Source organism: Parasteatoda tepidariorum, chromosome 2, assembly GCF_043381705.1.
Source record: "Parasteatoda tepidariorum isolate YZ-2023 chromosome 2, CAS_Ptep_4.0, whole genome shotgun sequence".
Classification (NCBI taxonomy): Eukaryota; Metazoa; Arthropoda; class Arachnida; order Araneae; family Theridiidae; genus Parasteatoda; species Parasteatoda tepidariorum.
In genome coordinates, this window is record NC_092205.1 from 15,473,730 (window position 1) to 15,486,605 (window position 12,876).

General features: G+C 30.5%; 2 protein-coding genes across 2 annotated transcripts in view; both read left to right on the top strand.

The window, feature by feature from the left end:
• The first annotated feature begins 303 nt into the window (after nt 1–303).
• Nucleotides 304–1,635, top strand: LOC107441586 (zinc finger protein 568-like). The gene has a single exon (XM_016054908.4). The coding sequence runs from the start codon at nt 408–410 to the stop codon at nt 1,398–1,400; it is 993 nt and encodes a 330-aa protein (XP_015910394.1). The 5' UTR covers nt 304–407; the 3' UTR covers nt 1,401–1,635.
• A 6,286-nt stretch (nt 1,636–7,921) lies between these two features.
• Nucleotides 7,922–12,876, top strand: part of LOC107441564 (RNA polymerases I and III subunit AC2 l(2)37Cg) — a 15,914-nt gene continuing 10,959 nt past the window's right edge. The window contains exons 1-2 of the mRNA XM_071177196.1: nt 7,922–8,152; nt 8,262–8,359. Coding sequence (XP_071033297.1) covers nt 7,949–8,152; nt 8,262–8,359 — 302 coding nt within the window. The 5' untranslated portion in view covers nt 7,922–7,948. The remainder of the gene's footprint in view (nt 8,153–8,261; nt 8,360–12,876) is intronic.

Here is a 12,876-nt window from a genome sequence, read left to right on the forward strand (position 1 = left end):
GAAATAATGCTTAGTAATTCACTCAGCATTGAAAAGAAAACAAATAATTTAATAAAATAATCAGTCATCAAAAGCCCCTACGTGCATACGAAACACTTTTTAAACAAATAAAAGATTTGTGAAACGTTTTTGTACAAATGAAAGATTTATAATTAAAATACACTCATTTCATTTAACGCTACACTGCACATGATGCTGAATAACGGCATTTCAAATTCCGCGCAAAATTCACCTGCCGTCTGCAGGGCAAATCTTGGCGTAAGAATAGCCTTGGCGCTCCCTAATTTTTCTGATGCCGCCAACGCCACTGACTTCTAGGGTTATCGTAATGGAACATCGGCTGCTAAGATTGAATGGCTCTTTTGCAAAACAAAAATGTTCATTAGATTAAACTAAATTCAGATAAAATGTTAAGACAAAAGAGTACTTTAAACGAACATACCATCGTTAATGCAGACAGGAAGGTTTTTTCTTGCAGTGTTTGTGCTAAAACGTTTCAAAGTGAAACTCTTTTAAATCAACATTCTCATCTGCATAGCGAAACAAATCCTTTTTCATGCAACATGTGTGGTAAAACATATGCGGATAAATCTAAATTATTTCGACATTATCGTGTTCATTCTGGAAGGAAGACTTATTCGTGTAGCGTGTGTAATAAAATATTTACTGAAAAGGGAAGTTTAAATCGACATTCTCGTGTTCATACTGGTGAAAAGCCTTATTCATGCAATGTGTGCAATCGAAGTTTCACTCAAAAAATGAATTTAACTCAACACACTTATCTTCATACCGGTGAGAGACCTTATGCCTGTGATATGTGTGATAAAACATTTTCATTGAAATCTAGTCTAACCCGCCACTCGGCCTTGCATTCCGATGTAAAACCATATTCGTGTAATGAATGTGGGAAAAAATTCTCTTTTCAACATGGTTTGATTCGACATTCCTATATTCATAGTGGAAAGAAGATGTGTTCGTGCAGCGTGTGCGGTAAAAAATTTGTTGATAAAAATAGTCTGAGTACGCATGTTCGTATTCATACTGGTGAAAAGTTTTCTTGCAGTGTATGTGGTAAATCATTCACATTTAAAGGCAATTTAGTGCAACATTTTCGTATTCATACTGGAGAGAAACCTTATTTATGCAGTGTGTGTGGTAAAACATTCAAATTTCAAAGTTCTTTAAATAACCATCACATTGTTCATACTGGAGAGAAACCTTATTCATGCAGCGTGTGCGGTAAAACATTCAAATTTCAAAGTTCTTTTAATCACCATCACACTGTTCATACCGGAGAGAAACCTTATTCATGTAATATATGTCATAAAACATTTCCAAGAACATGCAATTTAATTCAACATTCCCGTATTCATACTAGAGTGCATCATGTGCAAACATAATAAGACATTTATATCTATATAGTTAGTATCAAGGTTTGTGATTTTTTTTTTTTTAAACATCAAATGAATCTGATTTATTTGATTATCATGTTACATTTGATTATTTATTATATCAGATTTGTTTTATTTATAACAGATTTTATAAAAAATACTATAAAAATTTGGTTTATAATTAGTTAAGTTTTATAAATATTAGCATTATTGAATTATTATTAAAAATAAGTCAAACAATACATTTCACTTGTTTTTATTTTATTTCTTATGGCTAGGGCCATGAACCAGAAAAATATAAACCAAGAAATTAACAGTAACAAAAACATAAAGTTTATTAGATAAGTAAAGGTTATCGTCCCATAAGTCCTCTTAACTTCTTGATGTCTCAATGATTCCATGTCGCCATAGAGAGCTCCACAGGTACGCAGTGATATTTGTCCCTAGGCTCATTTCTTTGTATCACAAGGGGCAGATGGCCTCAGTGATAGAGATTGGCATCAAGGCAATCATACCCTGTAAATAGGCAAAAAGCGTCCACCTTGCTTTGGTTAATCTAATATATATATTGAAAAACAATTGTTTAGTTTCTATTTTAACTAAGAGTTCATTCTGGAGTGTTAACAGCATATTTTATTTTTTGCCGAAATTGTAGTTTACTTTGGTGTTGCACTATTACCCTGGATGAACTCTGATTAGGTAAAACTACATTTCACACGATCATTTCAAGCTATATTACCGTATTAAAAAAAATTCGGGGGATATTTTCGTATCATGATCTGTCGCGTCAACTACAATCGCCGAGGTGCCAAATAGACTTGCCAAACTTGCGAATTTTTTAAAAGAAAAACATGTAGATGTTTACCTGGGGATAGCTACGAGTTATACCTTTTGAGTTGGTTCCTTTCTGTGATGTTTTCTTTTTTTAGTTCCTCGCAAACTGCTGCCCCGAAGTTGCCAAGACTTGGCGAATATTCTGCCACAGATCACGATACGGAAATCTCCCCAAAATTTTTTTTATAGCTAATAAAAGCAGATTCATGATTCAAATGTTATTGAAAATTTAAAGGAAATGTATTCTTATTAGCAATTAAAAAAAAGATTAAAAAATTTAAAAAGGAAAAAACAAAATTGGTGTATTTTTTTAAAAAGAAAAAAACCTCTTATAAATTGACAAATGTGTGTATCATTATACTTTAAATTAACTACTGGTGCATAACCTTTTTGAATAAAAGGCTTTTTTTTACAGCAGGTTGACTGATGAAGGGCTGCATGTCAAAGTGTTTAGATAATTGATAAAAGTTATGGTAATTTTTATATGAATGTCAATGTTTTCCCCACAACAAGTCATCTTGGGGGGATATTACTGTATCGTGATGTGTCATGTCAACTACAATCTCCAATGTGCCAAATAAATTTTAAACTTGAAAATTAAAAAGAAAAGAACATGTAAATGTTTACCAGGTAGGGCTACGATTTATATCTTTAGAGTTGGTTCCTTTCTGTGTTGTTTGTTTTAGTTTCTTGCGAGCCACTGCCTAGAAATTGCCAAGTCATGGCAATTATTCTACCACAGATCACGATACGGAAATCTCTCCATCTTTGTAATATATTTTACGAAAATAAAATTAAATATTAAAATTCATTCAAAACTGAAGAATACTAAACTAAATTGATACCATAAAAAATGCTTCTTTCATATCAAAAAAATATAAGGATTTAAAAAATTTTAATGTTGAAATTTATTTAAATGAACTTTTGTATAATGTAATATGAAGAAGAAAAAAGCATGAATTTTCCCATAGTTTTTAATTATTTCAATTTAGCTAAAAAAAAATTCTGATAAATTGATTCTGATTCTTCAGTTTTGCAATTTCTAATTTTAAACATTTAAAAGTATTTAATTTTATGCAAAGATAGTACAAGGTTAACTGACAAAAGGAATTTAGTGCTTAGATCAATGATGTTTTTTATATAACAATTACTACCTATAATTGCTGTCAATATGTCTGTCTAAATACTTTGGCATGCGGCCCTTTATTGGTCTATCTGCTGTGCATGTGGCCCTTCACTAAAAAATGTATGTTCTCTACTAAGTTTGTGCACCCCTACTCTACTCTACCTCTTAGCTCTTTAATAAAAATAATAATAAAAAATATTTTCTTAAGCAATGCAAGTGCAAATTGAATATTTTAGTTTTTAAAATTTTATGGAGTCTGAAATTATATAAAATAAAACAAACACATTACAGCTTCTATTAAAAAGATTCAATATTCAGTTAGGAATATAATCTTAACTTTAGGACATTTATATGTAGTGAATTATAAGAGATTTTATGATTGTTAAATCTTAAATGGTTTTTTAAATGTACTTACGATATAAAAAAGTAAATTAAAAGAAATTTAAAAAGCATTGAGCAGTTTTAAAAACCAGGTTTGATTTCCCTGAGTATAGTAATATTAAAAATATTGAGATTTCAAAAAACTTTTGAAAGTAGGTAGCAACAACTGCCATAAAAAAAAAAAAGTTAACTTGGATGGACGATGAGATAAATGCAAATAAAGTATACATTAAAAATGATTATTAAAATGTGTGATTCGAAACTTGCCAGTCGTTATAATATCATGCTCAAAATATCGGGATTTTTAAAACCTTTGGGAAAAGTGTAGCAATAACTGCTGAAAGAACAATGAAAATCTCTTTATTTGCAATAAAATTCGTTTAAATGAAGCGCATGTTTAAATGCACGATTAGAGTTTCGTAATACGTGTTTAAAATATCGATATGTGGAAAGCATTGGGATAAAAAGTAAATCGGGTGCTTTCATCGCTAACATTTTTATCCTTGTAAACCTTTTTATCCTTTTATCATGTGACTAGAGAATCGATCGAGAGAAAATCCCTACCTTCCTTTTTTCATTGTTACTTTAATGTGTTCAAATTTTCAGTCGCCACCTGAGCTAGCCATTGAGCAATACATAATCAGCAGGACAGATGTAAGTATGACATCATAGAAAGCTACCACTCCTTAATAAGCTGAAAATTTTAACCAACTATTTGTGACGAATGGTCAAGCTAAAAATGCCTTATTTCCCAATTAGATTTTATTTTATAAGGCCGAGTAGTGTGCAATTTGTTTATTTCTTCTTTCAGTAAATGGATTTTCAATAAAAAGTTTATTTTTATACACTGAAATGCTCTGCTATATTCTTAAACAGGAAGACTTGTAGTTCAACCGAAAATAATACATATAATAGAATGGAAGACAATTATTGCGGGAATTTTAATGTCGAAAACCTTAAAATATTGTGGTTTACTGTGTTGCATTTGGTTGTAAAAAAAAATTGTTAAAGGACGACCTTTTATGCATTTCGTAAGTAAAATTATCACTCTTTGGAATTAAAGCTTTTGCTATTTACTGCGTAAATAAATTTTTAGCATCTCTTCCTTAAAACACCACATGATTTCATTTTATTCATTCCAAAATCCACATTTATGCTTTTAAAACTATCTTACGGTAAAATGTAAATGGATATGAATAAAACTATACCATAAAGTAATATAATTATATAGAAGTGTTCATATCACTGACAATCACTTCACCGACAGATCACATTGCCAACGCCACTTCAGTGAAGTAATCACTTTACCGCAGCTCATATTGTGGACACAATAATTTTAATAATAACTAAATTTGCTGACCCGATTACTTTGTATGCTAGTTCACTTTGGTGACCTGATCTTTTAGCTTACATGATCGATTAAATTTTTTTTTTTCAAATTTTCTCAAGCAGTTTTTTTCTGGAAAAAACTTTTTGATTTTTTTAAAATTTTATTTGCATTATTTTGCTGCAATTATAAATATGCTTTTAAATAATCTACTTACTCAAAATTTTATTATTACTCAGGCTTGGGAGGGATAGTTACTAAGTATATTAGCACTGTAGATTACGGAAGTTTGCAAAGGAGTGAGTGCATGTCAACTTTAATTTTTTATTTGAATTTTGGTTTACTGAATATTTTTTTTAAAAAATTAATTCAGAAGTGCTTGTTTAAACTTAATTTTAAAAAATTTGGAAATTTTTTATTATGTAGGAGAGAAATTTTTTAATTGAAAATAATTGTTTTAACAGTTTGGGAGTATATTATTTAAAAACACTTTATTCAATCCTCTGGCTACAACTCTTTACATAATTTTTTTTAAAAATAATACATATTATTTTATAATTTTGTTATTTTTTACATTAGTCAATTAAAAGTATGATTGGTATATTGAATGAATGGCTTATGCTTATAGTATATTGGTTATTTTACGTAATCATACCAGTTACAAACATATATCAATTCAAATTACATGAATAGCAATAAATGGAGTAGGTTTAGTCAATAATTAGGCCATTAATATCCTTTTTATAAAGGTTTTTTTTAAGGCAAATTAAAATTTGTATTTTATGGGATATATAGCCATGTAAGGCTACATTATTATTGTTAAAAAAGTAATTATATTTAAAATAAGTCATCGTGAACAGTTATAGATCGTAAATAGTTTTGTTCCAGTTACAAATATAGCGGAAATTTAAGCAATTACTCTAAGACATTTTCTCAATTATGCGGAATGCTTGCCATCATCGCTGTCCCATATGTATGAATTTCCAGCTTTCTGAATTGCTAAAAATGATTCAATACAGCTTAATTATATTCTTATTTTACTATTGAATAACAAATAGCCGTATTTTAGTGGTTTTAGTATTCCAATTAAAATTTGAATTTTCACTTCACCAGATTTGGGCAATATCTGCTAACGCCGCTTGCAGAAAATTTTTAGTACTCCTCATTTTTGGTGTCCGAAATGATTGGTACCGGTGACACATAGTTGAACTCTTTACCTAATGCCCTTAACACTAAGCATCCTTTCACCATTAGCTTGTGGATAGTCGTAGGAGTAGGAAGTACGTTAGTTTCTGTCTTGATTTTTAAACCGATTAAAATTAATCTCAGAAACTATTTGAAACTGCATTAATCACAGTGTTTAATTTAAGCATCGTGGGAATTTTAAAATATATTTTTGATAATCTAAATGCATAAAATATTATGTAAGAGGCAACATTCTAATACATTCCCATGCATCTGAGCAGAGGAGAAGAGAGTGGCTCTAATCCTTCCCTTATTTTACGATGCAGTGAATGTTTTTCAACAACCAAGTTACCTAGAAATAGTAACTACAAAAAAATGAGTGAATGTTCGATAGAATCGGTTGCAAAATGCGAACTGAGCTCGTTAAAAAGGGGTGACTCAAGTTAGAAATTCGCGTAAAGAATTAAAGGTAAAAATTTACTTCTAAACTATTTGTAATAAAAAGAAAATTCAAATACATTTTTTCATTTTATAAAATTTGTGGCGTAACTACCACTATGAAAGTTTAACATCATTCACTAGTATATAAAGCATGCTAACTTGATTCTATCACGAAGAACCAACCCATTTCGATCGCCAATAGATGACGGTTGGTATGGTCGATTAACTCCGCCCCCACAAATTTAAAAAAGATGTTCCGGTTGTCTTTGAAAAATTAAAATGCATCAAGAAAATTAAAATGCATCAAAAATTTAATTTAGATGTGTATATTTAAAGAAATAATTTAAACAAGTTTGAAATTGGCGATCGAAATGGGCTGCAGGTGGCGTAGAGCAGAACTCTTTTCCTATGGCAACACTTCACATGCTTTCCCCATTAGCGTGTGGAAAGTCATAGAGGAAGGAAGTACGTTAGTTTCTCTCTTGATTTTCATATAGATTGAAATCTTTTAACTTGAAAAACTATATGGAACTGAAAACTACATTAAACATAGTTCTAAAGAAAAGTATTATGGAAATTTTAAAAAATATTCTTATTAAATAAAAAGGAAAAATATTAAGAAAAGGGAAAATATCGTAGTACATTCCTATACAACTGAAAAGAGGAGGAGAGGGAAGGGAGAAGGGCTAAAGGCATGAAACCGGTCTCTCCCCAGATGGCGTATTCGAGTGTTGCGATCGCGAATAAATGAATATATTAAAATAAAATAAGTGTTTTGTACTTGATTTATTAATCTAAAATGCTTTAAAAGATAGTGCGAAATTATTTCCCGTGTCAATGCTGGGGATCAAACACCCGCCCGCTAGGTCTGCATGCTGGATTTTAATTAACTTTAAATTTCTTTCATTGTCTGAAAAAAAATAAACCTTTACACTATTGTCTTTTTAAAAAAGATATACTACTGGTAGTATATATCTTAGAATATTTAGCTCGAACTTTATTTACTTTCTAATGAAGAATTGCGAGTCTTTGATTTGCACGTTAGAATAGGAAAATCATGCGAGTACTCAGGCTAATCCTACTACTAGCGCCACAACTGGGATGTAGTAATGACGAGTTGCCTTTCAGTGGTCTCAGTTCATTGTTAATAGCAATAGAAAGCTATAAGCTTATGCAAAGAGTTCATCATACTATTCTGCAATAGGAAAAAGCCTTGCTGAAGTAAACCCATGGATCCTAAAGCGGTAACATACTCTAGACTCCATGAGTAAACCATCCAAAGTGCAAATTTTACGCAACCTGTTTCATCAAGCTAAAAGCCGTAAAATTATTTTTCTTCTTCATCTTGAATTATTAGGAAATTTTTATGTCAGTTATTTGTTAATAAAGCACAATTTTTTATCCACGAATATCTTTATACAAGTAGAAACTCTTGTCATGGAGCAAAGCAACAGGCGTCTAGAAGTCGTAAGTAAAGGATACCGGATATTATCTGTGTATTCAACTATATTTTTCTGTTGTAATGTATTCAACATTTGTTTATTGCATTAGTAAAATGTTGATTTTTTTTATTCAGCTACCGTGTACTGAGGATGATGATACATGCCGAACGTTTATTTTAAAAGATGAAGATCATACATTGGGAAATGCTCTTCGCTATATTATAAGTAAAAAGTAAGTTTGTACCCATGCCAAAGTAATTGTTATGTTTTGGCTACAACCACCACTATAATTAAATATAATGGCATCTATGTTTATAAATAATATATACAAAGGTCTTCAAAATTTTCAATATTCTGGAGTATTCTGGATTTTTTTTTTTTTTTTGGTTTAAAAAGATAAAATTTAAATTGTTAGCAACTAGTTTTTAAGCTCTGTGAGAACCTGATGTTCAAAATTTTTTGATCTCTTTGATATGTTTTTAAATTTATTCTTACTAAAACACTGAGCCTGATGATTCGATGTGGATATCGAACTTTTGTAAATGTTTCTGAACCAGTGCTTATGACTGTTTTTTTCTCTTTTGCTTGCAAAAATTTCGTAAAAAAAATATGTTGTATCTTTACTTGGGTGTGGCTATAAGTTAATATCATTTTAGGATTTTCTGTAGTGTTACTCTGGTGCTATTGTTCGTTTGTCACCAAAATCTGTGTCAGGTACCACAACAGGAATCTTCTCTCCTTATTACATGCATATTTTTAAAATTGTGTCTGTTTAAAAATATGCAAAATTGTGTTTTACTTATTTTATAGAACCATGTACCGTATATACCGGCGCATAACGCGCCCCGGCGTATAACGCACATCCGTAATTTCTAATGACTTTTTTCCATTTTAAGATATACTCTTCGTATAACGCACACGAAAATTTGGATTGTACATGTGCAATATCTCGTCTAGTATCAATAGAAAACCAGAAAGCCTTTTAGTCTGGGACAATTTTTTTACAGATAATACGAAAAAATTGTTGAAAGAATGTAGCACCGATATGGCAGTTATTCCGGGCGGATTGACACCATTAGATCAGCCATTGGCTGCTTTAACAAACCATTTAAAGCCAATTCAAAGAAACAGTGGAACAATTGGATGCTGGAGGGCGAGAAAACCATTACGAAAGGAGGACATATGCGTCGTGCAAGTTTGGAAACAGTTCGCGAATGGATATTAAAAGTATGGGATGTAATTAAGCCTGAGATGGTTAGAAAATCATTAAAAAAATGCAGCATTTCAAATAAGCTGGACGGATCAGAAGATGACTATTTATGGATGAGGGTAACATAGATGATGAAGATGAAACAGATTGTGATGACGTGCCTGAAGAATTAACGGAAGACGAATATAATGAACTATTTATGTAATAACGAAAATCATTAAAGTATATAGGTAAAGGTATGTTATTTCTTTAAAATAAAAGTATTTTTCAAAATTAAAATTTTTTTAATCTATAATTTTTTATATTCGGCGTATGCCGCGCACCCCTAAATTCCAATGTTATTTTTTTGTATTAAAAGTGTGCACTACACGCCGGAATATACGGTATCTATAAATTCTGACTTGTATATTTTAAAATGTGTTTCAAAGTAACAAAAGCTGTTGCAAATTCTCAATATCAAATGTATAATATTTCGTTAGTACTTCTACAAAGTTGTTACTTTATTTTATAACTGTCGTTAAATAGCCAGCCTGATTTCAGACTTACGACTACTGATGTTCCACTCTGTAGTCTTGTAATTTTGGACCCAATCCAGAAGACAAGGAAACTCCTGGATCAAGTATTCGGAGAAATTTACCTTTGTTGAGGATTTTTTAATGGAACTAACCTGCATTTGCATTACATAGAGATGAAAATTTCCTATGGTTAGTCTGATGCCAAGGGAACTCTAACCCATTATCCATCTACCACTGAGAATATTTCACGTCAGAGTGGGCCGGATGCGTAATTCGTATCTATCAGCCATCACTTTTATTTGAATCTGGTTCACCTCAGTGGAAGGTGAAGGTTCTATCCCCTGAGCCATCACGGCTCTACAAAGTTATTAGTTCATATCATTTTAAAGGCTACAGATTGGGAAAATATTATGTTACAGTTATTGATGTAACGAATATTCGGTATTTGGTTCTGTTGCTGAATATTTGTTAGGCCAAATATTTGGCTTTTTTTTTTTGGAAAAGTATTTTTTGACATTTGGAAAAGTTTTTTTGAGGGACTTTGAATACATTTAATAAAGAATAGATTAAAATCGTATTTTTAGCAGCATATTATTAGAAATACTTTTTAGACATTTATGCTAAGTTCTAAAACTTGTTAATTTATGTTCTGAAAGACGTATGGAAAAGTTAAATTCAGAAAAATTGAAGTAGATTACTATATACTGAACCATAAGTTATATACTGCTGATTTTTTTTAAAAAAATTTAAGCGAGTCCATTTTGTCATTTTTCAAAACTTTCTTCTTCAAACAGGGAGAATTTTTTTTAGTTTGTTTTATTTTTGGTTTTTAATTGTAGTGCAGCATTACGGCGAAGCATTTCTTATAGACTTTTTTTATTTATTGTCACTTTTTTCAAGGCAGATAATAGATAACCTAAAAAAGTGTGGTTTTCAACTTAAAAGTTGCATTTCAGAACTGAATTTTTTTTTTCTCTTTTGCTATTTTTTATTAACTTTTTATCAGTGTTTTTATTATGACATCATTTTTAAAAAGTTTATGCTAGAACACAGGGTTTGTACACACTGAGGATATCAGGGAAAACTATATTCGAAAAAAGAATTAGGGAAAACGTAATTTTCCCCCAAAACCGGGATTTGTCCGATAATACCCTGTCAAATTGCGAGATTTCATTCTTGTGATTTCAACCATAATTTGCTCTTGTGCAATAGACGATTTTAAAAAAATCAGATTTAATTTTTCCGGATCTACCGTCATTAAGTGTATCCTCAAGATTCTATTATTCTCAAGCATTTTTGGAGTGATCTCAATTGGATGTCAGCCTGTAATAACTTGAAATTTCTGCCTTGAGAGTATTGACATGTTAGTTTTTTTTTTAATCCGCTTTTGTTTAGCAATTTTGTCAACCTTCATTTATAATGACAAATTATTGTTTTATAATTTTGGATGACACATTAATTATTATGAACAAAACGTTTTTTGTTGTCTACTAAGTTTATTTATTTGATATCGTATAAAGAAGCAATATTTTTTTAAATTAAATGATTTCTGATTCCTGAGAGGTGCAGTATCGTTAGCAAGTTTTGATGATGTGGAATCACTTCTACCTTCGTTAAAAATAGTCTGTTTTTATAACAGGGTGCATACAGACTCCTTATACTCCTTGGAAATAAAAAAGTCTCCAAGGAGTACTTGGGATTACTTAGATTTCCAAATTAGTCCTTAGAAACTCCTTAGATTATTGCTTTGCATAGATGAACTTACTAAAATCTGCTGAGGAATTTGCTGTCCAAGCTGGGAAACTAAATGATATGCAGTGGTGCTAGTGCTGCGCTGATCTGAGCCAATTGTGGAAACCTGCTCCTACATGCTCCAAATTGAAGTAGTTGGCTTAAATTGCTCCAAAAAGGATATTTTCCCCTGGGTATTGTGAAATCACAATTTTGTGGCAATCAAGCTACTGCCATGTGGGTTGCTCTGGATTCAGTGGGAAGGATTCTTGCACCTTCATGTGCAACTCTGCATTATTTTGCAAGATATTCTCAATTTCAGGCTTCATTTTCCACTCTCTGAAACTTCTCTCAAATTTTCGGGGATCAACTAAACATAGCCAAATTTTAATAGCAAGAGAAAATTTTATTTCTCTTGTTAATTTCATAGTCATAAGTGCTATCAACTTCGTCAATGGCAAGCTAATGGCCTTGTGCTATTCTATTTATAGATTAGTACCATGATCTTTGAATTAATTTGAGGGACCATTCACTAAGTACATATTTTCATGTTGATCCTCAGAGCAGTCAAGAATCACAAAGCTTCATAACCTCAAAATTTCCATCTCCCCTTTATTCACTTAATTTAATAAAGATAAAAATTAATTGAGTTTCTTAAACGTAATTTTTTATCTGGGGGACCATCCATTAATTGCATATTGTATTTAAACATTGATTTTACTTAATTGATTTTTTTTTAATAATATTTTTCTGTTTTTTACTTATTGCATTTTATTATTGTAATTTGTTCTTAATTTGCTCTTAATTTGTTCAAGGAAAAAACTTAATAATATTTAGAGGCAAGCATGAAGAGAGGGGCTTTCAATATTTTAAATGCAGCAAAAACTCTTATGTTTTTCAGATTTGTCATTCAAAAATACTTTAATTCATCTCTTAATGATTTAAAAATGATCTTTGATTTAAAGCAATTGACATAAAAAATTTAATTATCCCTGATTTGTGAAATATTATGAGTGTAGGGACAATATAATAATTTACTTCTGACAAATTTTTTAGCTTCAATACTCATTGAATTTGCATTTAAAAATTATTAATTTTTTTTAATCATTTCATTAATGAAATACTGTACTAGGTAACCAATTTTAATGAAAATTTATTAGGGGTCATTCACTAATTTACATTTGTAATAAAAATTTATTAAACTTTTCTTAATTTGCTTAATTCTTTACATATTTTTATGAATTCAGTATGATCAATATAAATCTTGTTAATGTTTTGTTGAATATGCTATTA